The 26,511-nt window shown below is 41.7% G+C and overlaps 1 protein-coding gene and 2 non-coding genes across 9 annotated transcripts; all 3 read left to right on the top strand.

Moving 5' to 3' along the window:
• Positions 1-1,831: 1,831 nt before the first annotated feature.
• Positions 1,832-22,306, top strand: ATG16L1 (autophagy related 16 like 1). 7 transcript variants are annotated; one of them, XM_062582573.1, is made up of 19 exons: positions 1,832-1,970; positions 2,379-2,472; positions 4,862-4,967; positions 5,634-5,707; positions 5,936-6,187; positions 7,073-7,138; positions 9,471-9,557; positions 10,286-10,342; positions 10,541-10,588; positions 11,286-11,388; positions 13,872-13,977; positions 14,086-14,156; positions 15,672-15,743; positions 17,707-17,827; positions 18,683-18,788; positions 19,215-19,364; positions 19,816-19,863; positions 20,282-20,383; positions 20,775-22,306. In XM_062582573.1, exons 1-19 carry the CDS (start codon positions 1,856-1,858, stop codon positions 20,866-20,868), a joined length of 1,872 nt encoding a protein of 623 aa, XP_062438557.1. In that variant the 5' UTR covers positions 1,832-1,855; the 3' UTR covers positions 20,869-22,306. The 7 variants fall into 7 exon arrangements, with proteins under 7 accessions (XP_062438557.1, XP_062438556.1, XP_062438559.1 ...); XM_062582572.1 differs by having other exon boundaries at positions 9,468-9,557; XM_062582575.1 differs by lacking the exon at positions 10,541-10,588.
• Positions 11,628-11,898, top strand: LOC134144402 (small Cajal body-specific RNA 6). The gene has a single exon (XR_009959357.1). It is a non-coding gene; the product is annotated as a small Cajal body-specific RNA 6 (non-coding RNA).
• Positions 14,565-14,827, top strand: LOC134144404 (small Cajal body-specific RNA 6). Its single transcript, XR_009959359.1, has one exon. It is a non-coding gene; the product is annotated as a small Cajal body-specific RNA 6 (non-coding RNA).
• Positions 22,307-26,511: the final 4,205 nt, after the last annotated feature.

Genomic DNA, 26,511 nt, shown 5'->3' with positions numbered 1-26,511 from the left:
GTGCTTGGAGTGCAAAAAGCAGCGTTAGCAGGTATTGTAAAAAAACAGGGTGTCCTGCCCACTACGGAAAGCATAGATTACAGAAAGGCAAACATTTTTAACACATTGTGATTTTTCTAAGATTCAAAGATATACAGATAACAATTAATTGAAAACCTTCCCTTGGAACAGTCTAGCTGTCATTTTAAACAGTAAAACTTATACTGTGTTTCCAGTAATTCATCCTATGCCTCATACCGCTTCTGCTCATGCTGATTCCTTTTCCCTTCCTGAAAGAAATAGTGGACAATTATTTTCTCTCACAGTTATAGCGAGAAAAGCCCACTGTCAACGATGGGCTAAAGGATCCTCTAAAACAGAGGCAAACTGAACCTGTGTTCCCCCTCAGGAGAAAGGGGACCCTGATTTCGCTAGGACGTTTTTAAGAGGAAGAGCAAGCTCCTTGGAGTCTAACCTGTATCTTCTTAAAGGATACTTACCGCTGTGATGCCGGGGTGGGAAAGGGGCTGTTTTGGGGCTGTTGGGAGCTCATCGTTTAGTTGGATGAGGAAAAAATATACAGGGATATTTGCGGAGTCCTGGGGCGTTTGCTTGCCACTAAATATTATGTGGATATATATGCAGGAAAGGGGACATTTCTTTCTTGTTGGGGACACTGAAAGAAAGCAGGTGGTTGGCAATTCGAAGTGGAAAGAGAACTAACCACACACTCAGCCAGGCAGTGAGAGGCCTTGGGGCTGGTAATATATTAAGGCCAACGTAGAAGCCTCAGGAGAGGAGTAACTGGGTCTGAGCCCTGTCTTTCTGTATTTTTTTTCCTCATATTGCACGTTTGGTTTCCTCTTTCTCTGCAGAGGATTAAGACAGACACATAGAGAAGAAGCTCCAACAGGACGAATTTCTCTCATCAGCACCGCCCTTCACGAATCCAGTAACTATATCGATAGAATTAGGACTTAGGTTTGCAATTATAAGCAGTTTTACCTTTTCAAACATCTAATTTGGCTCTGCGATTTATAAACAGAGGGGGGAAAAAAATAAGTAGGCTGTGCCTTCACGCCTGACCGAAGTAGTTTTGCAGCAAACAGGCGTACCTCCTTCGGCATAATCATCTCATGAAGCGTCTGTTTTATTTTGTTACAGTTTAATAATTGCACCCTCCCCACTCCTCTACCCCAAAGCAGAGCAAACGGTTTAGCATAGTCCAAGACAAAAAGCTTCACGGATCCTGCCCGGCTGCAAATTAAGTTACACTGATACGGTTTCCTAACGCGATACTTGGAAAGCTAAACGGTTAAACGTCAGGCAGAGCAGCAGGGCCTCCCTTCTTTCCCCCGGGGTTTTAGACGCGGTTTTACAAATCCCGCCGGTTTCACCGCTTCGGGGCTGCGCGAATCCCGGCGCCCGCGGCCACGGCGCGGGAGCCTCTGCGCATGCGCCGCTGGCGGAGCGCGCCCTGCCCCTCTCAAGATGGCGGCGCGATGCCTCGCTAGCTCCTAGGATGGCGGCGCCGCACCTCCCGCCTTCCGGGACCGCGCCCCAAATGGCGCCCCAGCGAGGCCCCCTCCCACCCTCCTTCCGCTCCGTAGGGCTGCCCGGCGCGGCCGCCTGAGCGGCGCTGCGCGAGGCAGCGGCGGCGGCGCGAGGCAGCGGCGCGGGCAGCCGCTGTCGCCTTTGCGGCGCGCCGCGGCGGCTGCGAGGGCCCCGTGACAGAGGGCGGGCGCGGCGCCATGGCGGGCGCGGCGCGAGGGCTGCGGGCCGCGCCGGCGGGGGCCCGGCGCTGAGGGGACGGGGCCCGGCGCTGAGGGGACGCGCCGCGCCGCCGCCTCCCGCCGCCTCCCGCCGCGCCGCGGAGATGGCGGCGGGGCTGCGCGCCGCCGGGTTCCCCGCCTGGAAGCGGCACATCGCGGCGGAGCTGCGGCGGCGGGACCGGCTGCAGCGGCAGGCCTTCGAGGAGATCATCGCGCAGTGTAAGCGGTGTAACGGGCCCTTCCTCCCCTCCCCCCGGGCTGCCAAATCTCAGGGGCCGCGGGGGGCTGCGGCTGCGAAAGGCCGGGAGGAGTCTAATCTTTGAACCGTCTGGCAAGTGTCGGGACGCTTCAGCAAGGGCAGCCTCTCTCCTAAATTTTTGTAGGAGCAGACCCACGCCGCCTCTGGTTTTAGGAGGAATTTTTGGAGTTATAGTTGAGAACTGCCTTAGTCTGTCGACATCGGAGGGAGTGCACGTTAATGTGGTAGAGGCTTACGTGATGCCTTGTTGTGACAGAATAATTAAAACATCCTAAAATTTTAGCCGGACAAAAAAAAAAAAAAAAAAAAAAAAAGAATCTGGTTTTGCTTTTTGGTTGTTTTCTTAATTGCGTTAACTGCCTTTTCAGATAACAAGCTACTGGAGAAGTCGGACCTGCATGCAGTGCTGGCTGATAAGCTGCAAGCAGAGAAATATGATGTGCAAAGCAGACACGAAATCAGGTACTGAAAATTCCTCTTATGGCAGTCCACTGTCTGCTCTGCACACTATAAATGAAAGGCTTGATTGATACATTATGCAGACAGCATCTAGGCTATTGCAATAACTTGGAGACAAACCTAGAGAACTAAAAAACTAAAAGTAGGTTATAAATAACTCTAAACATATGATAAAGGTGCAGTCACTTCACGGTATACCGTGGAGAAAGATCTGACTAGGTTTTGGACAGAAAGTAGTTTATCACAGCCTCTGGGTGTGGAGATGGACCAGCCTAAGCTTCTGCACAATAGTCTGACCTGTTTGCCTTGTAATGCTCATAATGTTTGTTTGCTGTAAGTACCTAATGACTTTGATCTGGCTTTTTAAGTTACCTGATCTTGTAAGCACTCCAGCACGGGGAGAGACTCTTTCCTTAGTTTCAATCTGGAGATGGAGAATGGAGAAAATGAAAGTTGTGAAGTGTGAGTGCTTTTTCTGTGTAATTTTACAGTCTGCTTTTAGCAGGAAGTTGCAAGGAAACTTCCTTTCTAGCCTGGGAATAGCACTCTAGTCCTACGGGCAGTGGTTATGCTGCTTATTATGTTGGCTTTTGAATCCGTGATAGGCTGCTAGTGTGTTGTTCACCTGGACAGCATGTAAATCCCCAAAGTAAAGTACTTCTGGATTCTACTCTTGGTGTTACTGAAGTAGAGGCAGGACAGTTGCTCATAATAGCCAACTTCTTTAGTAGGAATTGCTTCCTCTGCTGAAACTCTCTGTGATATATAATGCGGAACTGTATATATGTATTCAGTTTGTAGGCAAAACATACAAATGTAGTTAAGGCTGTTGTGTACTATTATTAGAAAGGAATGAATAATTCCTGATCTCGTAGGAACTGCAGGCAGAACTTCAGTAAGTAGGATGGGATCTCCTGAGTCAGCACTTGGCCACAGGCTGGAGTTAACCCCTTTCTGGAAGTACTCAAAAGCTTTCCGATGACCGCAGTTATCTTGAATCACCTTCAGAAATCTCATTCTGATTGAATATTACTCTGAGAGATAAGTCTGGGAGTAGAGGAGGATGAGCAGTAGTGCATACAGAAAGAAAGAACATTTTAAAAGTAAACTTTAAATCAAATTGATATTGTCATCAGGATATGACAAAATTTGTTGAACTGGAGTGAATTCCCTATTCCTGGATAGCTGAGGCAGAAGGCTTTTTACCTAAAGGACTAGGAGGAATATATAATTCTGGCTTTAGACATATATATGGGCAGGATTATAGGATAAATTGTATATTACTGCAGAACTCGGCTTTCTACACCTGTTTCAACATGTAGTTTTCTGGAATTGCTATGTCTTCTAGTACAACAGTGGGAGGGTTTTAAGAGAAAATGCTCAATTATTGGTCCCACTTCCCCAGTATCAGTAGGAGACCTTTCAGCTTCTGAACAGATTAGCTGGTTCCCACAGCACTGTCATAACACAGTATGACTGCAGAAACAGTTTCTTGCAATTTCCTGGTTATGTTTGCCATATAATAGTGACTAACGGAATTATTTTTTGAAAAACTAATTTAAAACAAAATTTCTATTTTCCTTGAAATGAATGTACATGTGTATTTTATATATTGTATATGTGCGTGTGTATACATATGTGTGTGTATGTGTATACGAACGCGTTCACACTTGTTAAAAACTGAGTTTTGTTGCTGTCTGTGTGCTTTCAAAAACACAAATGAAACAAACATTAAAACTGTTTATCTTTAAAACTGTTGGGGGATGTTATGTATGTTCTTCTGGTTTCCAGACACTTGAGTTAATACCACGATGCCACTGTATTAGATAACACAATTAAAAATCCCAAACCTTTCACACCGTGAGAGGCTAGAACATGAGTGATAGAGGTTGAAACAAAAGTAAAGTGATATAACACCTTGGGCTGAAAGACCGAGGGAATGGGAGTAGAACCTTGGTTCGCATTATGCTGCCTCCAGATATCCCGTATCTCCAAGGTCTGCCAGCTCCCTGCAAAAATTTTAGTTGTTAAAATGCTTGCAGTTCTTCCAGTATTTGGAGAGCTCATGTTTAAAACTTACTTGTCATGATGCATGTTTAACCAAAGTCTAGTTATCTCTCATTTGAGTTTGAACTGTGTTTTAGAAACTTACAAAAGTGTGAATAATGTCCTCCATAAATTTCATTTTTCACTGCTATGTAGTAGTTTCTTGGCTAGTGAGAAGTGAGTTGTGGTGGAGCTAGCTGTCAGAGTTCTGTGGTTTAGTTTATTAACAAGCTGTCTCTCTGATGTAGTATAGAAAATATCAGGAATATGCTCTTCTGAGACTAACTGGCACAGAAAAAAATGAATTTGGGTTTGAAATTGCTTCTTCCTTCCTCTCAAACTCCAGTCCAGGGCATGATGGCACATGGAATGATGCTCAGCTGCAGGAACTGGCCCAGCTGAAAATAAAGCATCAAGAGGAGCTGACAGAACTGCATAAGAAACGTGGCGAGGTTAGAAAGTCCTCCCGTGTTCTGTATGGTTCATATGCAGCACTTTGCGAACATGTTCTTAATTTTACCAAGTTTATTCATCATTTTAATCACCAACATGTGTTGCTTAAGAAGACTGTACATTGAAAAGGTTGCACCTTTCGTTCTAGCAACCCATGTTGATGATTAAAATAAGCCAGAGATGGTCGATGTTTCAAATTGACAGCCAGGAGATAAGAATGTGCATTGTCAACATAGCAAGGTTTTTAAAAAGTGCTTGATTTTGTATTTCATGAGTGTTTTTACTGTAATGATTATGGGAAGAAGAAACTGATACTGTTTACAATGCTGCCATTGAGCATCAGTTTTATGCTGGAAAGATTTTGAATGAGCAAAGTGGGAGTGAGAAGGTGGGTGGTTGTGTGGTTTCATTTGGCTTTTTTTTTTTTTTTTTTTTTTTTTTTTTTACTTTACAAGACTGTTGCTAGATATGAGCAGACAAGACAAATGAGCACAAGCTCAACAAGGTTGAAAGTGCTTTGGAGTTGGACCAAAAAGTGTGTTCTTCTGTGTAGATGCTCTTGCTTGTAGTATTAGACCAATCTATGCTCTGACTGGGAGCCACTTAGTGTTTGTTGTCCAGCTGACATCTCTGCATTTTTTAATGTAATTCTCTTCCCTCCATAGTTGGCCCAGTCTGTAATTGATCTGAATAATCAAATGCAGCAGAAAGACAAAGAGATGCAGATGAATGAAGCTAAGTGAGTAGGAACAGTTTCTCCTGTGTGGGTGATACGAGACCTAGAATTTTGGTTGGGTTATTTATTTGTATTATGATACTCTCTAGGAGTCCTACTTGTGAGCTAAAGCCCCTTTGTTAGACATTGTACAAATAGCATGACAAAGATGGTGTACGTCCCAAAAGAAGGCCTTGTCGTGGTTTTTAGTTTGCTTGGTTTTTGCCTTTTTTAATTGTGGTGTTCTTCCAGGATTGCAGAGTATTTGCAAAAGATCTCTGAACTGGAAACAGAGTGCCAGGAGTTGCGTAACAAGCTGCAAGATCTTGAACGAGCTAATCAGACACTGAAAGATGAATATGATGCTCTCCAGATCACCTTCAATGCTCTGGAAGAAAAACTGAGGAAAACTACTGAAGATAACCAGGAGCTGGTCTCACGTTGGATGGCGGAGAAAGCACAGGAAGCCAATCGTTTGAATGCAGAAAATGAAAAGGATTCAAGGTGAGAGTGATGTCATCTATTTGATAAGGTACTTGTTGACATTTCTTTCTTCGCATACTTACGAATGCGTATGATAAAAACCAGAATCAGCTGTGATCTCAGTGATTGTGTTGATTCTTACAGAACAAAAAATAGACTTCAGATCTTTGTGTTCCTTCCTCTGGCCAGCCCAGACAAATGCTTTGTGCAAGCGTTCTTGTCTTTTAAATGAATAAAATGTCCCTTTTGTTTCTTGAGCCACAGTGAACTGTGGTCTAAAGATTATAGATCAGACAAACTTTCTGCTGGTGTTAAGTTTGGACTTCTCTTGTCCATGTTATATCTTGTTTCTCCTAGTTCTATTTCTATCTATTTTTTTTTCCTTAACCAATTTCAGGATGCTTTTTGTGTTTTGCAGAATTGAGGCTCTGTCTTGAGAATGAGTTATGTATAAGAGCAAATAAATTGTCTTAATCTTCTGACTTCCCTCAGCTTACTTGCCAGCTAACAGTACTGCGAAAATAAGAACCATAAGACAAGTCTCACAGTACATGACATTTTTGTATTAGCTTCACTAATGTAACTATTATTTTTGCAAGTTTGTGCACGTATTTGCTCTGAACAAATATATTTTCGTATGAGTCATAAAGAGCTGATGAGCTACAGGCATGCCATGGTTGTGCTTTGCCTTACTGTGTCACTGGACTACTAGTTTTGTCCTTAGCTATTCACCGTAATAAAATGCCTCTTCTGCACTGAGTATCTGGAAGACCAGGATAAAATTCAGGATAAATTTAAGGCAGTGGTTCAATTTTTGAAATATGAAACCCATCAGAACTATGCAGGGTAATTTTTAGAATAGGATTAAGCAAGATTTCTGAAAATAACCTCGTTTCCTTTTCTTAGGAGACGACAAGCCAGGCTGCAGAAGGAGCTAGCAGAAGCTGCCAAAGAGCCACTGCCTGTTGAACCGTAAGCAGTCTTGATTTACAGAGTCCTTCTCCGTCATCACTTTGTGCTTCAGTTTAATGGAGATGCATGATAAATGACATCTTAATTATTTCTAGATTTGGTGATGTAGAGGAGTGTTTAAACTTAGGTGTAAAACTTTGGTCAAAAATGTGCAGTAATGCTCCTTACTTGAACTTTTAGGAGAGGGAGCTATGTTACGTCTAAAAATAGATACTTGGACTGAAAGTCCTAAGAATGGTTCTTATGGTGAATTTACATTCGTATCTCAGCAGAAAAACATTTGTTATGCAGTGCCTTTGGCCTTCCAAATAACTCTTTCATCACGACCTAATATACTCTGGAGATGCTGATATTTTTAAATGTTAGGCTACACATAGCTGTGTTTTAGGATTTTCTGTAGCAACAGATACTGATTCACTTGAAAGGGCTGAAAATGTGTTGATTACTTCCATACTAAAATGATTTTACACTGTAGAGAAAACAAGATGGATGTGGAGTTGCTTTTCTTGACAAGCCAGAGAGAAGCATTTTTACTCTGTTGTCCTTTTCATCAGCTGCATGAGTATTGACCTGTGTATTTATTCCTGGCTGGTCTTCTCTCTAATCAGCTGACTGAAATGAATAGTTGATGGTGTATATATACTTTCTAAAAGCTTGACAACGTTATGAGAACTTGTGTTAGACAAACGCAGAATAACTAAGCTGATCTACTGTTACTGGAAAACTGAAATAGACTTCAAAATACAGCGGCAGAGCAATGTGCAGACATTTTCTTGCTATCTGATGTCTCTATATTAGGATCATATAATCTCTGTACTGTGTGTCCTCACACATAAGAACAATGTCACGCTTGGAGGGAAAATTGAGTGTCCATTAGCAGTACAACTAGTTAGTCCCATTTGGTTTGCAGTTTTTTAAGAAATGTTTAAATATTTCCGTTCCATTAGCTTATTTAAGTGTGACTTTCCATGGCAAGTTTACTACTGACGTCTGTGTCCCAGACCAATGGACAATCTTTCCAGCTCCTAAGAATAGCGATTTTTCTCCACATTTTCCTCTCTTGTCCATGGTATTTGATGTAAATGCACATGGAATAGTCTAAACGTTAAATTCTTCAATAAATAATACCACGTTGAATGAGGAAACCCACATGTAATGTATCTATGGCCACTTCTTCTTCTGCTAAAATTTTTCCTCTGCGTTACCCAAAGTGAGACCTTCCTGTTTTAGAGCTGGTCTCAGAAGTACCTGTGGCTCAGCAGCTTGAATGTTTTTATTTTCTGTGGTGGTGGTGGCAAAGACCTGAGTTTCATAAATCACTTGATTTGAGACACAGAAGTTTAGAAGTCATCTGCTTAAAAAAATGCTTCTGTAAATTACTCACTCTGCTTCACAGATGGTTTTTTATCCCTTGATTTTATTATTTTAGAATTTGTATTGTTTAAGTAAACCGCTCACTGAAAGGCAAAACTGCAGCATTTGTAGAAGTGTGTCCCAGGGTTTAGTCTCTTCAAAAATACATTAAGTTAACCTGGAAAGTTCTTTTGCTTCACAGAATTTTAAAAGCTTAAACTTTGTATTTAAAAAGAAAATAATAATAATAATAATAATCTCAACAGTAAAACTTGCAGGCGTATTATAGAGATACCAGCCTGATACTTTAGGTCGTAGTGTAGATTTTCTGTACCCCTTCATGCTTTTCATGTCCTCCAAAATGGTAGTAGTTTAAGTGCAGGTGTATTCTGAAATGAGAGATTAAAAACACTCTGTTGCAGCTAGTTTAGTCCTATCTGATGTATTTCATAGCAGGAATTGGATTATTCTAACTATTAATGCTGAATTAAAACTTCCTGATTAATCAAAATGGCATCCTGTTGACAAAGTGTGTTTTCAGATAGTTTATCTTGCAAAATCAGCACTACTTGAAAGAAAAAATGCTAGACTGTCAGAGCCCATGATAACTAATGGTAAAAACCCTTTCAGCATATGCTGAGTATTTTAGCTGGACTAATTTATGGTATAAGTGTTGGATCCCTAGAGTTCTGGTCAGTCATGAAAGAAAAGATTTGGACTTAGGTGTTGTACACACTTGTTTACAGACAATCTATTAAATGCCATGTCTCTGGCAGTGACAGTTAGCTCAAGGCATGTGGTGTTATCTGTGATCCACCTGCACATCAGTAGAGTTAATGAACCTAGATAGGGGTTGGAGGTGAACACTGACAAATCCTGGAAAGGTAGCTTCAGTGCAGCGCGAATCCCTCGGTGGGTACCCTCTGTAAGAAGTTCTGTTTGGCTGGTTGAAAAGAGGCGTTTTTTCTCATTTCAGCAGGGATGATGATATTGAAGTGCTTACAGATGAAACCTCTGACACAGCGGAGGAAACATCTCCAGTGCGAGCTGTCAGCCGAACACCCAGGTTTGTAGACTTGGATGGTTTTGTACTGTAGCATTGAGGAAGAGCAAGGGGAATAAGAGTGTTGGAACAAGTGAAGGAGCAACATTGGGATATTATTTTACAATTTTTATTCGCCTTTAGCTGGAACACAGTTCAGTACTGCCACCATAGTGTTACAAGACTTGCATTACTTGCTGTGTTCTCTGTTACCATGCTCTAGATTTGATCTATTTTTAATCTTTATTTTGTTTAAACTAAGTCAAGCTACTGCCTGAAAACCTTTCAAAGACAACAAAATGGATATTGCAGTGTGTGTTTGTTGTAACTGTAACTCTAAAAGCTAGCAACATGACTTTGAGTACTTGCATTTGGGGATTTAACTGAGAATATCTTCACTTAGCTTTAAATGCATTTTTTTTCTGTAAAATAGCAGTGAGTGGAAAGGTAAGAGGTAATCATATGAGAGCAGGCATTCATTTGTTTGAAACTTCAGACCTGGCAAACTGTTATGTCTAAAACTTCAGGCTGAAGGTTCAGGGAAAACTGAAGAAATTTCACTTTCAAATTATGTTCTGAGTTGGAGTTACTGATGACTTTTGTATGGATGCATTTCTTTGGTGTTTTCTCTCTTGGGACTGGGTCTGCCGGGGAGGGAGTCTTCCCAGAGGCTTGCTGCTATGAACTGTTTGTGTTGATCTTTGTTTGGAGAAGCTATTCACAAGGTTTAAACCTGTCCTCCCCTCCCTCAGTAAGCGACTCTCCCAGCCAGCTGGAGGCCTTCTGGACTCTATCACTAATATCTTTGGGTAGGTTAGAACACTTTCACCTCTTTGTTTTGTATATTGGTTTCAATGTACACCAGAATCTTGGTGGTGCAGGGAATACGAACAAATAATTTCAGCCTTTCTTCTAGCTTTTGCTCTTCTTTTTTTTCTTTTTTTGTTCTCCTCAACTTCCTGTTTCTTCCATCTTGCCGTGTGCTGACCTCTGACCTTTCCCTCCAGTCTGTCTGAGTCTCCCCTTTTGGGACATCAATCTTCTGATGCTGCCAGGTGAAAACGTTATCCGCTCTTAGTCCAGCATGTGAATGTGTTCCGTTGAAGTAACATGCATCCCAACTGCATTATCCTGGTTAGATTTCGGATGATGGTAACACTGGCTAGAAACTTTCTGCAGTTAGAGATGCAATGAGAAAACATGAGTTTTGTTCTCATTTTCCACATGCTTTGCTCCCTTCGTAGGATTATTTAAAATAAGTCTGTGGGGGGTATGTGCTTAATATCCAGAGTGGAGCCAGTCCTTCTAAGTCAAGCTCTGCATTAGTTGGATGGTCTTTGCTTAAATGATGCAGTCCAAGCTTTCGAACGGAGCATTTTGCTGCCTGGAGTGTAGTGCTGCAACAATGTTCAGTCTCCCTAGACACAATGATGGAGTTGCAGCCTCTCCAAAACTCAGCTGCAATCACTCCTGTGTTTCTTTTCCCTATATTAAGGATGACTGCTCAGAAATGAGGTCAATAATCAGTTGTGTTAACTTAAGCTGGTATACTGTGAAATACTTAAAGCTGCAAGTGAATGCAGGGCAATATGATAAAGGTACTTCTTGAAAGGAGAGAGAAAAGAATGTAAAAACTCCCATTTTTTGTCACTGTATAGTGTAACTGAATTCGTCCAGATCTGTACCTGTTACTTGAGAGAAGCAGTGTTCACTTCCGTTTTTGAAATACTTTTATTTCCTGTCTCAACTCAGGAGACGTTCTTTATCCTCGTTCCCTGCTCCCCAGGAAAATGCAGAGCCACATCCAGGTTCCAGTAAAGAAGTGAGGGTGCCCACTACTGCCATATGTGTCTTTGTAAGTATGGAAGGAATTCTCATTTCTGCTGCCTTTTACTGCCTGTGGAGGAAGCAAATGCTATCTTTATCTTAGAGAGAATTGCTAATTGATCTGCTGAAAACTGACAAACAGGAAGGAATTTGTGATTTGGTAGCATAGTTCAGCCAATTAATTCCTTAGCCTGAATGTTTCTCAAAGCCAGTGCTCTCCCAAATGTGGTTGTACATTATGTTTGTAGTTGAGGTGTATCTTCCTGAGGTCGATGATGACTAGTAAAAGGTCTGAGGGCACAGGGGAATTACACTCCATTACCCTCTTGGCTCCCAGTAGTCCCAGTTCTGTCATGCGGTAGTAGAGCTATGATGGAGGAAGGGACTGCTGACAGCTTGGGATTAATTCAGTTCCAGTTCTCCATAGTGAAGGGAGTTGTGGCACTGAATGTCATCCAACAGAATTGCTTAAGAGGAGCTTGCGGTACTGGAGTGTCTTTATTTGTTGTGTGTGATCTAAAGTTTTCAAGCTGAGACCTCATTTATGTGTTATTTTGGCTTCACAAGGCCAAACTTAAATTTCTGTGAAGGGCATTGCCTTTTGAAATGGAAGGTACTGTGGTAAACTTGTCTTGTGAAGCAACTGCTTGTTTGAACATTCCTCTAACTCTTAAGCAAAGCATGAAGAACTTTCTCCAGTGCTAGCACGGATATAAAATGCTGCTTGCTTTGTAGCTATCCCGTACAGTGGCTCGCTGCAACCTAGAGGCAGCCCAGACTGCTCTGTTATCTTCTTTACTGGAAGTCTTGAAGTCTTGGGGTGGGGAAGTAGCAGTGTTACACTAAGTGAAAACAGGGCCATAGCCTCTGCAACAGCCTGAAGCTGGCTCAAATAAGGAGCTTCACAGGAGGTGTTTGTGGTTGCAGTATCATGACACACCCCTGTCTGTCTCCAACTGTATTCAGCAAGCATGGCTGGTCAATAGATAGAAATTTGGGGTAAATTTGTCATGCAAGGTAATGCAAAGCCATATATGTAGGGGTTTCCAGAAGCATATGAGATGTTGTGTTGTCTTGACTGTTCTACTGATCGCCTGTAAGATCACTTGAAATCACAGTAGACAGTCTTGACCCATGGTCTCGGGGGTATTGCCCTGGTCCAGTTCCCCAATTGGAGCAGGAGCATGGGCGGTTAATAAGTTTGTCAGACTGTAGCAGGATGAAGGTGATGTTTGACTAGTGCTGCAATACTTGGAGGAGGATTCCCTGCCCATTTCATGGTAATCTCTGCGTTCCTGCTAGAGATCATCATTTAGTTGCTGCATCTAGCCCAAGTGGACAGCGGAGCAGAGGTTTCGGCAGATGCGGGGAAGCGAGGATCCCAGCAGGCAGTGTGGGCTCCTCTTCAGGGAGGCAAGAGTAAAACAGGCGTGGGGAGGAGGAGAAGGTTGTGACTTCAACCAGGATGCGGCAGCTTCTAGGCAGGAGTTTGGACCACATTTGTTCAGAATGGCTTTTCTGCACTTGCAGGAAGATTGGGTTTGAAATGTTGACCCCTATAGTTGATCTGGGAAACCAGATCACTCTATAAAAACTCTGGAAAAATACAAGTATCCAAAAACCTGATCTCATAAAACAAATCAACAAAAAAAAAACTAAAAAAAAAAACACTTGCTGAAAATGCTTAACAAGGAATGTAGCAAAGGAGTTAGTGTGATGAATGGAAAGAAATGTGTAAGAAATATAAAGCCGTGAACTTAATAGGAAGAAGAAAAAGAAGGAATCTTGATATTGACATTTTCGTGAGTTTTAAACAGTAACTAATAAATGGTCAAGCTTCAAAACATTAAGCTGTGAGAGACTAGGGGTGTCACTGCTCCTGCAGGTAGGAATCATAGTTTAAGCCTGTGTTGCCTGTCAGATCTGCCATTCCAGGTCACAGTTGTTCTTTTATTACTTAATCATTGAGTAAAGCTGCATTACCGCCAGTAAAATAAACGAATGTGCTTGATTCTTTTAATACTATTCTGAAGCAGGCTTCCTTAACTTAAGCCTGACCTTGGTGTTCTGTGGTTGCATGAACTGGTCGAATCTCGTTTCGTGGTTGGCTCTAGATGAGGAAGTGAAGAGTTGTTTTCCCTCTACTGCCTATCACCTATTACTTTTTTTCTGTCCTCTTCTTCCCTTAAATTTTTTTTTAGTCTAACTTAAAAACTAAACACCTTAACTTGCAAAACCTAAACTTAAGAATCATTTTAAGGTCTTTGGCAGTCTGTTAGCACGGCTGAGTCTTGCTAATGTTTTCTGTGCTTTCTGTTTTTTCTTGAGATAAGAGTCAGTTGTCTTGCTCTTTTTATAGCGCATCAACAATAGCAGAGTTTGTGGCTTTGTTTCCTATGTACTGCTGAAAGATCTACAGCTGTGGTTTAATTCTGTAGCTTTCTGATCTGTGTTTTTTGGGTCTATGCTAATTCCATTTTGGGTGGCTGTTCTGTTCCTCCTACTCCTCAGGATGCACATGATGGGGAGGTGAACGCAGTGCAGTTCAGCCCTGGCTCCCGGTTACTAGCAACAGGAGGCATGGACCGGAGGGTTAAGCTTTGGGAAGTCTTGGGAGGTAAACCTTTTTGCTTCGGGGTATTAAATGAATTCAAATTACAGTTCGCTTTGTGTCAGCCTCTGTTCTAGTCCATTACTTAAGTTTTGTTTGTCTTTTTCTCTGCAGATAGGTGTGAGCCCAAAGGTTCCCTCTCTGGTAGTAATGCTGGGATTACAAGCATAGAATTTGACAGTGCTGTGAGTATCTGTACAATATCCACTGTTTGTAATTGGGGTGAAAGAAATGAACTATGTTGTGCATGTGTTATTATGTTTCCGCTCTGACACTTTGAAAAATTACTTAGATATTTCAACTCAATTCTTATGAGAGTAACTGCAAATAAGTTTGAATTTCTGCAGAAAGATCTTTATTTGGTATGCTGCAGTCTGCATACAATTCAGTATCTTTACATCAAAATTCAGAAGATCAAATGCAACCTATGCATTGGCCGTTTTGGTAAAATTGTGATGGAATAGCTTAGGTTCGTCTAAAGTAAGAAATTAGTCTTCAGCTTCCCACTAAACCTGGCATAAGAGCACAACGGAAGCAAATAGGCTGAGACTTTTATATTTCGCTGAGATTTATACCTGTAAGTGTTTTGCTGAGGTCTGTGATGAAGAGTAAAAGGTCTGATTATCCCGAGACTTGCACTTCCATGACCCTGCCTCCCAGCAGTCTCTCACCAGTCATGGCACAGCAATGGTATGATTGGCAGAGTGCTTGCTGACAGCTTGCGATGTGTTCAGTTCATGTTAACCTGAAGTATTGGAGACATGACTGTAGTCCACATCCAACAGTCCTGCCTGAAGGAGTTTGGGGTCTTGGTCTGTTGTATCTGGACATGTGATCTGACTTTTCTGCTGAGACCTCTTCCATAACAGTGTTTTACTGCATGGAAAGTAGAGCAAGCCTGAAGCAATTTCTTCAGTTTGGTGATTCTACATGCTGACTTTTATTAATACACAGCTGAAAGCATCCTGCATCTGGGCACTGGCAGCTTGTTAGAGACTTATTGTTGCTGTTAATCTGCTGGAGAAAGTAGTTCTGAATTTTTTCAGATTGCTTGAAAATATTTGAGGTGAAAACTGCTTGAGGTGAGATGAACTGGGCTTCAGCTTCTGCTTCAGAAAAGTCTTTTTAGGTGGAAGGAGAGTGAGCATCAATCCTGTGGTGAGCATTCTCCATCAAGAATGACTTGGAAGGGCTCTAAGTCAGAAGCTGTGGTCTATCCACCTGTCATTGAATAGATCTCATTCTTGGAATCTTCGCTTAAAATATTTGAATTGTAATGAAATTACAGGAGTTGGGCTAATTCCAGTCTAGCAGGCACATCTGTGCAGTGCTATGGGGGCCTTCTGTGGAGAATCAAAAAGAAAGAAGAGATGAGTGTGAACTAGAACTTAGTCCTCACTGCAGCACCTGTGGGCAGAAAGGGAAGGAGAATGGTGCATTCTGGTCTAGTTACTGTTATTCTTCTTATCTGTAGTCATGAGTCCACAAATTTACATTACAATTTGGGAGAAAAAGCCATAACCTTACTGAATGTTGTTATACGATCATTCCTTACTTGTGAGTTGGATTTTTGTTTTTTCATTCTTTTTCCCTTGGCAATACAGCGCTAATATGGCTTGTAATGACTTGGAAATACTTTGAGTTTAATAATTTGTATAATGAATAGCAGAAGTTGTTTTAAATTATTCCTATTTTCACAGGGTTCTTACCTCTTAGCAGCTTCAAATGATTTTGCCAGCAGAATCTGGACGGTCGATGACAATCGATTACGGGTGAGTCCCTTGAAGAAGGCAAAGCATTGGTCAGGCTGTTCCTGCCCTGTGTTCCCAAGTCCAATGGAGGCGTAGTAATTTTGGAATCTACATATTTACAGGTGCTAATCTGCAACACACTCAACAGTCCTTTTTGTGAACCCAATCTTTATTTCTTTATGAGTCTTCACCACAAGAGAAAAGACTAAAATGCTGTATTGGTCTGTGCACATCCCCATAGGACATTCCAGCTACATCATTTTTTGCATACTGTGAACTTTTGCATCCCCTTCTGGGGAAACTGTTAAGTGCTTCTTAGGGCTTTGAAGAACTAGTTAGATATTATATCCTTGTTCTAAGGACTGCTAAAGCAGAGTTGGCAGCAGACAAAATGATTTTTTGTGTGTGTCAGGGACACTATTTTTGAAAAGTGGTCCTTGGCCTGGGTGTAAAAAAAGATAGGCAAGCCTTAAAGTGCTTGAATTTATTCAGAGTATTTTGCAAAAGATTCCTCCTGTTCCCCCCTCCTTTGCACTTGCATTCTTCTCCACCCATTTAGCTCCTGTTTAAAGAGCAGCTGTAATCTACCAAATGAAAGTTTTCTGCTCTCCAAGTTTTGTTTGTTCTTGTTTCTAGATACATTTTCCCCCAAACTTTTATTTTAGAAAGATGCTACTGAGAATGATCTGAACCTTTTGATATTTCACATATCAGTTATAGTTTTAATTCACTGAGTAATTCTCGGTGTGGAGATGTTGGATCTAGTTTGGGAAAGTAAGGAATGTATCAGTTCTTCTGCAGCTTTTTTGGCCTGCAGATCATATTTGTTGTAAATTATAGTGAATAAGAGTTTAACAGACTATAAATCACTCAGTGCAAAAAGTTCTCTGTGTAAACATCCAGCTGGCTTCACAATATCTTCCTATAATTTTTCCGGTATCCCTGGTGACTACCAGCTTTGGGTGAGTGCAGTCACTGTTCACTGAGATAAAATAGTGCATTCCTTGTTTTGAGCGTGTGTGGTGTGGACTTGTCGTTCCCTGCACATGAGCAGGAGGCAGTGAAGCTGAAGTAATGGTAAACTTTACCACAGACTCCCTACTTAAATGCAAGTGTATAACGACTACAGCAAGAGCAGAAAAAAGATGCAGAAGGAAAGTTTGGATTCTTTCTGGAGTTTACGTGTCTTATTCTTAAGAACAAGCGGTCTTTATTAGATGATTCTTTCTTTCAGATTTTCAGTGGTATATATCAGTTTTTGAAAATTTGCTCCCATTTCTTTCCATTTTGAATGTTTGGAGGGACTTTGTTTTTCCCAAGCCCATTTTGCTTTGTGTAATTTGACTGTGCTTTGAGTATTGAAAGATCTGACTATATACTTCAGTCATGCATTATCTGTTTTGTGATTGGCGTGCAGATATTCAGCATTTTGAAGTGAATGCAGTTTATTTTCCTCACAGTGTCTCCTATGCTAGATGTAAACAAAAGCAAGTTGTGAAAACTGCTGTTGGAAGTCCTCCTAGGATAGTCAGTTGTCTCAGCTTCCAGGCTCAAAGATGTAAGAGTTGAGACTAGATGCCCTTTCGTACCCTTGAGAGGCACCTTTTCCACCTTCATCCTGCTTATCCCCTCTCTCCAGCTTCCATGCAAGGCTCTGTTGCAGTTACCATCCTTCTATGAAAAGCAGGTGCAGGGAATGTAGTGAAAGAGAGCTTGCAGGTTTCATAAGTAGCTAGAGAAACTGCAGCTGAAGGTGGTCTTAGTCTCCCAGCTACTGGCTGAGCTCTGCAGTACTCACCACTGTTGGGAGGGTAGATCTCTTTAACTGATGGGTTTTTTCACCCCTGTAATGCATAAAGGTACAAACTGCAGATTCTAAGACTGCCTTTGTGAAGTTTTGAACAGCAGAACTGGTGAGCTATGAAGAAGGGAGCTAGTGGAACTTCAACTGTTCATTTATACTATTTACTTCCCCTCTCCTCAGCATACCCTGACAGGTCACAGCGGTAAAGTTCTGTCAGCCAAGTTCTTGCTGGACAATGCGCGCATTGTTTCAGGAAGTCATGACCGGACCCTCAAGCTTTGGGACCTCCGCAGCAAAGTTTGTAAGGAAACCTAACTTCTGCTTTTCATCCAATTTCTGTTTGCTAATGAATTTAAATGGAAGTCTGATATCAGCCAGATAACTTCATCTTCTTGCTTGCCTAAAAAGAAGAAAGCAGCAACCATGTTTTCTGTTGCTGTGCAAGTAGTCAGACCTGATTCGTTCTGCCTGTTAGCTGAAACAACAATAAGAAATGGTCTATACAGGAAGCGCTGACAATTAATAGGCAGCTGTGTTCTGAGAGCTCTTGCTGCTCTTCAGCCAGTGGGGTGGATATTTTGGTCTTCCACTAAAACTTGGGGCCAGGTCAGCCCTTTTAACCTTGAACTGGATGCAAATGCCTCTTGGAAACTTCCTGAAAATTTCTGCACTCCAGTGAAGGTAATAGGTAATGCTAGAATTTAGGTGGTTCCTTGGGAGGAACAATTGCCTTATTTTCTTGGCTTTTGTTCTGTTGATGGTTCTTGAACCTGTTGGCTTTGAGAGGTGAGTCAGAGTTCAGAGTTACCTTGATACCCGAACTACAAACAGAGGTCATATAAGCAGTTTCATGTTGCTTAACTGTGGCAAATTACGGCTGGCTAAATATGAAGTGGAGGTAAAGCAGCTGTCCTGGGAGTACTTAAAGAGATACTACATAAAGCAAAGGAGATTGAAAAGGGCAAATGGGTTGCTGAAGGATTAAGTCAGGATTATTCCAAGACAGAGTCTTTCTGCCCTGTTGTACTTCCTGGGCACTGCTCTGTGTAGCCAGTTACATCTATGCATGTACCATAGTGATTGTTTTCTGACTCTTATTTTCACCAGCTTGTACAGTATAAATTCCTGTATGTCACCATTGATTGTTTCTTTTTAGGTATAAAAACAGTGTTTGCAGGATCTAGCTGCAATGACATCGTATGTACTGAGCAGTGTGTAATGAGTGGACATTTTGATAAGAAAATTCGTTTCTGGGACATCAGGTAAACTATTTTGAGAAAGCTGAGTTTGAGAAGGGCAGTGAAAAAGCCTTTAATTATTAGCCAGTAGATTTGTTGGGTCAGTTTTCTTTGGGGTCTTTTTGAGAGCAGGGGGGAATTGTTTTTAGGATGCTTTTTCTGAAGAGGCAAACTGCTTTACTTTGGATATTTTATATTGGTCAGTATTAGAAAGGTACTGCCTTTCAAGACAGTATTTAGATTTTCAGAGGGTGGGATTGTGAGGAAAACAATGCATGCTTGTTGACTGTAAACATCTACAAAGTGAGATCTTGTTTGGGAAAGAATCAAAATGTGAAAATAAAACAGTAGTTCTTCTGTTCTTGTGCACTGGGACAAGTCAAAGTTTTGATGCATTGACTGGCTCCTGGACCCTGGTTTATTTCTAATTTCCCTTTTTTCTGTCTTTAGGACTGAAAGCATAGTAAAAGAGTTAGAGCTGTTTGGGAGAATCACAGCTCTGGATCTGAACTCAGAGCGAACAGAGCTTCTGACCTGTTCCCGTGATGATCTATTGAAGATCATCGATCTACGGGTCAGTGCTGTCAAGCAGACATTCAGGTGAGTATGTTTTCCAGAGGCCCACAAGAACATTTTGGATTTCTGAACTTTGGACTGTCTGTTGTTCTCAGTGTTTGAGTTTTTCGCAGTATCTCCATGGAGAGAGCAGTCTCCGACTCTTCTGTTGTTTTGCGTTCTTGTTAGTTTTATTTCTTGTTTTCTCCTACATGGGTAGCAGGGTTCTCTGCAGTCTCAAGAACATTGACCTGCTTTGGTGGATCTTGGCATTTGCCTCTCTAAAGAAGATAGCTTGGCTTAGAAGCATTAGGCCTAAGAAGCAAGAATTTCTTCAGATGTGATTGAGGCAAGGTGTATGAGAAACCCATTATGATAAAGGGATACTGGAGCTTATTCCACAAAATGTACAAATTCTTATTTTGCTCTTCTGTAAGAACCTGGAAGTCCATCTCCTTATAAATTAAATTACAATTATATGATTCTAATTTTTCAGTGCCCAAGGATTTAAATGTGGATCTGACTGGACAAGAGTTGTGTTCAGGTAAGGTCAGATATAAGCAAGATATCCTCTGATAAATCTTTTCCCCAGAAAAAGTAAGAGTGCTTCAAGATGTTTGGTTGTATTGTCCCCATTTTACAAGTGAAAACCTGAGGCAGACTTTGTGGTTTGCCCAGAGTCATCTCTTGGTCAAGACTGATTACATGAGGGACAGAGCATATCTGTAAATATCATCAGAAAGTTTCCAAGACAGTTTGGGTTGTGGATTTTTTTTGTTTTTTTTAAGTGCTCTCACTTGTTACTGTTAACAGCTGGTCTGACACTTGTCATTAAATGTTCTATAAAAAAAAGTTAAGTTACTTGCTTAGGAAGTTGAGGGTGGAGTAATGACTTGTGATGATAAATTGCTAACTTCGAAGAAAACTCTTCTCTCTCTGCTGCTGCTTCTCTGATCTCATAGCCCTGATGGTAACTATGTGGCTGCTGGTTCAGCTGATGGGGCCCTCTACGTCTGGAATGTGCTCACTGGGAAATTGGAGAGAATGCTTGCAAAGCATCACAGGTAAGGGGCAGAGGAGGCAGATAATGTGGTGAGGGGATGCAGGCTGTGAATCTTGCTGAGCTATGAAAGAGTTGTAGTCTTACAACTTTCAAACTTACATCAGTGTGCATGAAATTCTTGATGCAGATTCCTTGTGGACTCATGTCAGTAGTCTATAAATTGGACTAAGGCTGGATTTGTTATTGTTCACGCTTAAATTGGTGTGTGGTTCTAATAAAATATATTTAAATATTCTAAAGAAATCATATCCCTCTTAGGCTTATAAAAACAGGAGTCCCTGAGAATGAAAGTGCTTTTTCTTCTGTAGCCAGAATATATATTTCATTCCCATGTTAAGTGCTGTTGTGCAATTTGGCTCTTTTTGTAAACTTATACCTGACTTCTGTTTCAGTTCTCCTATCAATGCCGTCGCATGGTCACCAGTGGGTGCCCATGTGGTCAGTGTGGACAAAGGAAACAAGGCTGTCCTGTGGTCTGAATTTTGACTGGACGGAGGGCGAAAGGCAGAGCATCCAGTGCCTCCGTGTATGGTGGTGCTGGTCCGTGGCTGAACAGAATGGAGACCCGAGCCCAGATCCATCATGAGTGGGTGTTTTAATGAGTGCATGGGCTTTGCTTTCCAATGGGAAGCTCTAAAGCGATGGAGAAGGAGCCTGAGTCAGAGACTTCTCGTGGCTGTAGCCGCACTGTGGCATTCGGACTCAGCACGGGATTAGCTGATCTGGATGGAGAATGTTACTTAGTCATGCCTTTACATGCAGTATCTATGCACTGAGCAGAGCTGAAGATACTAGTGGGATTCCTCACCAGACAGCTGTGCCAAATACCCTGTCACACAAATGTATCTACAGCACTTCTGAGTTGGAAATGTTGGAAAGAAGTTACTGTGTATTCTGACTTGTCCTGTCTCCTGTGTTCTGTTCTTGTGGCCTAGTTTAGGCGTGGGGTGTGAAAATCCTGAAATATGGACACATCCTAGGCAGCCTGTTAAATGTTGGAACAGCTTTTAAAGAGAATCTCGTACGGTTCTGGCAGCTTTGCCTTTCAGTTATCAGCTTAGTTCAGAGCTGCTCTGATCCTTACACAGGTTCTCCAGCACTGTCAGCTGAACTCCTTGTATCTGTTTCATCTGCCTTTCAGGAAGTTGTCCATTCTTCAGGACTTCTGCACCATTTTGTTAAAACGCCCTTCAACAGCTTGGGTGCCACAAAACAGGGGACTTTCAATTTTTATTTCCACAGTCAATTTGGTTACTGAGTGTGAAGAAAGAAGTTCAACTTCTGCTGTGCTGCTGTGATAAGGAATGTAGTCATACCGTGACTTCAGTACCAGAATATAGATGTTTGGTCCCTTTTTCTGTTCATCCGTCCTCTCCTGGAGGCTGTCAGTAGAACATGGGAGGTGGGGGATGCAGTGGGGTTAAAATCCCCACTCCAGTGTTTTGGTGCTGGCAATTCCAGGCCATTTGCCCCCTTTTTGAGCACATGTGCAATATTCCTGTTTTGGAATAAGGTACTACCTTGGTAAGTACCATGGGCACAGCCCTCTCTGTGCTATGGAGCAGTGTTCTGGCTCTGTTTAAGCATCCAAAAACCATGATGTGGTTGAGTGTGAGCAAGCTGGCGTAACTTTATCCAGCCAGACCTTTACACGTCGCCTGGCCCTCGAGACAAGCCACCAGCGTTTTACCGCCTTTTTATTTGCACTTTATTTTCTTCTTTCCTGATGGAGTTTTACTAAGGAAGCGTGTTCTTTGGAGGGGCTGGGTTTGGGGGCAGCTGCCACGGTAGGCATCTCTCTAACCTAACCTTTTGCTCAGACACCTTCTGCAGTGGGAAATTAGAGTAGGTAAGGCAAACTTTTTATTTATTCAGCTGCCCATAAGAACTTGACTGTAAATAAACCTGTGTTCTGCTTTTAAAATCCCACAATGCTCTGATTCATTTGTGTGTGTTTGTGTGAGATCTGAGTAAGTGAAGAGAGGGACCTGAAATATGTTCCTCGGTGTTATGCTTTTCTGATGAATCGTAGATTTGGGTTCAGATGCATTTGTGGGGCTTGGTGTGGAGAGGGAAAGAGGATAATGCCGTTAGCTTCACGCTGGACGTCCGGCAGATGCAGCCTGGTCTTGTCCTGTCTCAGGTGTGCTGCCTTGAGACTGAAGTTGAAGGAAGCTTCACTCTGTTAAATGCCACTGTCCTTGCAAGAGTTGACGTATTCTTGGGTGTGCTGGATAAATTACTGAACTGAGAAAATTTTGTATCTGTGATATTTCAGATATGGTTGAAAATCAAAGGCTTTTTCTCCTGTAGTACTTTAAGTGCTGCCTTGTTAAAATTTTAAGCCAATAATAGGAGCTGCAAATTACTGTAGAAAACACAAACCATTCTTGAAGATAATGCTCTGGATTCTGCTTCAGAATGATGAAGCAAAGCCTTCAGCTGTTTTTGTACTGTAATGTACAAATTTCATATGTAATTGAGAGTCTTCAGTGACCACCACCCGCTTTTCAAAAGAAACTCTCTGGCCATCTTTTGGAAATGAGAACCATAGCAAAGGTGAAAAAATATTAGTTGTAATTCTGAAGCATTTCAGAAGATGAGCTCGTTTGTCTTCCGCCTGCTGCTCTAGCAGAAGGTCCTTCTGCGAAGGCACCTACTCAGGGTCCAGGTGACCTTGGCTACTGCAGAAGTAGATCATCATATGACAAGTCAGCACGAGGAAGGATTATTGGGAGATTAAGCTAACGTAATAAAAACTCTGCAGGCTCTGCTGAGGAGGATCAGAATGGGTTTAGGATGTTTATAATTTAGGCTGCTGCACTTGTATTTTTTGTAACGTGGACACAGATTCTTACACAAAGGGCTCTGTTTTGCCTATTGATGCTGTTACGAAGTAGGTTAATGTTATTCAACACACAAACAAGGATAATGACTAACTAGCTAAAACCTTAGGTATTTTGGATTAAAATTCCGTAGGACCAAGGTATCTAGGAAATACTAGTGATCAGTTTTAGCTTAGTTTTTTTTTTTTGCCATTGTTCATTTAATTAATTCTGCTACCTTCATTTTTGCTTTTAATCTCTACAGTTTGAAGCAGAAAACTAGTTATCTGCTGTGCCAAGGTGGCCTTTTGGCAGTGTTCCCTTGCTAAAGGTGGAGCTGTTCTGCTAGCAGTGGCGGGGGGACATCTCCACTCTCGCCAGACACAAGGCGTGTTAGAAAGTCTGCAGGATGGAGGAGCTGCCCCCAAGCTCTCCTGCAGACGTTCGCAAGGGTGGTTATGCCCGCAGAGCCCAGCCCTCGGAGGAGCAGCAGGTATGATAGTAGTGCTCATTGCTCTTCTGAGGAGCTGATTATCCCTCAGTAGCAACAGCACAAGCTCTTAAGGGAAAGAAAAGAGGGGGGGAAAAAAAAAGCTGGTGCTAGACTAATACTTCTGGGTTCTCTTCCCTTTTTCCTACAAAAAGGATTTGATCTGCCTTTCAAGAACTTGGGCACGTTTTTTTTTTTTTTTTTGTTTACGGTTGCCTGTTTTGTGTTTGCCAGACTTCACTAAACAGGGTAGCGATTAAGCTCCCAGATTGCATCTCTGGTCTATAAAACTTCACTGGAATTTGGAAGAAGTGAGGAACACTGGTTCTGTGTTTGTTTTTTGGATGATTCGTGTACCTAAGCCCCTGTATTCAATCAAATGTTTGTGTTCATTTGCCGAGAGCAAACTTGATGTGTGACTGTGCAAGATTGAGACGGAGGGCACTGCACAGGCTGGAGAAGGGAGGGGGTCTCGTGATCTTTCTCATCAGACTAATAGGTGAAGCCCAAGAGAAGCTACAGGTGGTTTTACAGCTTGGAAGCCAAAAAACTCCATACGTTGTTATGCGTAATATCAAGACAAAATTAATCGGACAAAAAGCTATTCCTGGGACATCCATGAAAAGAAAAGCTAAATTGATTAAAGTATCTGTTCATCTGTCTTACATCTTCGGTGTTGTGCCTAACTTTTATTAGTAAATTAAGAAGGGGGGGGTGTGCCAGCTAGCAAGACGTTGTTTTCCATCAGCTTGCCAATGAGATGTTGGCGGAGCAATAATAGAGAAACTGCCTACTGATTATGAGAAAAATACGTTGTTTGCAGTGCTTGGGAGTCTTTATGGCGGCCTCTATTTATAGAGGCTTGGTTTAGTGTTTCATAAGTTTCCTTTCTTATAAATACCTCTTTTATATTCAGCTTCTTACCAGGCTGGATGAATTGCAACCCTAGGAAGGAGAAGATGAGAGAGCTTTAGAATAAAGCTGCTTTCAGTAACCATCCTGCTCCATATATGTCTTTAGTCTTTACTAAACATATGAGGATGACATTGTAGATCAGCTCATTGCTGACCTGGGCTTCCTTGGGTAATGCTTTACATTGCTGACTTAACCACTTTCCACTTGAATCTTAGCCCAAGTAAAATATTTACTTCTGGACAGGGATTAATTCTTGAAATCCTGGATGGACGCAACTAGGGATGTGTTTTCAAATCCCCTACAAATTGCCTTCCTTGTTTGCTAAGAGGTTGGTAATTCTCTCTGGTAGATAAGCATAGGACGTGTCTGCGTGGAAATTCATCTTTCTTCGCTCGTTTAGGAGTTCAAGTCTTTCACCTGTGGCAGTTCCTGTACCATCTGGAAAACCGCAAGGTATTTAAATTTATTTATTGGTTTGTTTCTGTGGGTCTGCAGCATGAGTAGATGTCAGTTCAGCAAAAAATGCTATTCCAGACTTGGAAAACTTACTTGTCCCTCAGAAAATGGGAATTTTTATCCATGTCTAATGTCTGGCTCAAATATTTACCTTCCAATCGCTCTAGCTTTCTGCGAGGGGAAGTACTCTCTTTTTCCAGTGTTTGTAGTGTGCAAATAGGCCCTAGAAATGGCTTCTATGCTCGGAATAGTTTCAGAATGGAAAAGCAAACAGAAAAATAGCTTGAAAGCAAATTGCAAGGACAGTCCAACATTGTCAGGCCAAAGGTCTATCCAACCCACGATACTGATTCCAGGAGCATCCAATAGGGAAAACTAGGAACAGGGAAAGGTATAAGAGCAGGAACCTTTGTCCTTTCCTGATACCATTTCCTGTGCTTCGGAGCTTTACAACATTGCACCTGGATCATCCTGTCTAATATCTGCCACCAATTTCCCTGTGAACATGTATAATTGGGTGAATGAATTCATGCTGATGTTCTCGCAGCCTTCTGCAGTAACAGGCAGTATTTTAGCATCTTGTGTTATATAGGGAAATGCTTTGTTTTGTCTTGAGCTTGCGCTCTGGTCACTTGATTGGATGCCTATAACTTTTAACTCATGATAAATGAAAAACTAATCTCTCTCTATTGTGCTTGTAGTGTTCAAGTTTTCTGGACATGTCTTCTAAGTCATTTCAGTCTTATTTCCCAGCCTGAAAAGTACTACTCTATCTGCTTTTCCTTGGGGAGAGGTTGTCCCTACCTTGTTACTTTTCTAGTTGACATACTGATTCACTAATACCCTAAAATTAATGGTTTGCATTCAGTTTTGATTTGGAAAATACAGTGTATGGAGGAGTTCTCGTTTTGGGCTTGGTCTGACTCCTGACTGTCGCATTCGTTTCTAGGTCTTGCAGACTGCACGCGCAGTCTCCAAGATTTGGACGCACCGGGGGTTGTAAAACAGCACGAACGGTGTACTTTGTTCTGTTCTTGATTTATTTCCTAACAATTTCCCTGCTCATTTCAAGACTTAGTTTCTCAGTGGTAAAACCTATCACTGTGCATGTCCAACTGGGGTTGCCTTTACTGTCATAGACTAGATGCTGCTTGAGGCTCTTTTTGAAAATCTAAGTATGCCGTGTTGATCAGATTGGCTTTATCTCTGTACTCACAGATTTCTTCACAAACATCTCTTTATACAGACCAAGCTAACTCTTCCCATTCAGATTTTTCTGTTAGTCTACAATTTCTTTGAATATGATTTAGAGTTCTTGGTCTTTTGTAATATTTCCAAAGAATTGTCTCTAAATCTTTTTTCTCTCTTTTTTATCTTTTTTTTTCTTTTTTTTCTTTTTTTTTTTTTTTTTTTTTTTTTAATGAAGAACTGATAAAATGGAAA

This window comes from Rhea pennata, chromosome 9, assembly GCF_028389875.1.
Source record: "Rhea pennata isolate bPtePen1 chromosome 9, bPtePen1.pri, whole genome shotgun sequence".
NCBI classification, from domain to species: Eukaryota; Metazoa; Chordata; class Aves; order Rheiformes; family Rheidae; genus Rhea; species Rhea pennata.
This window is presented reverse-complemented; position numbering and strand designations above follow the sequence as displayed.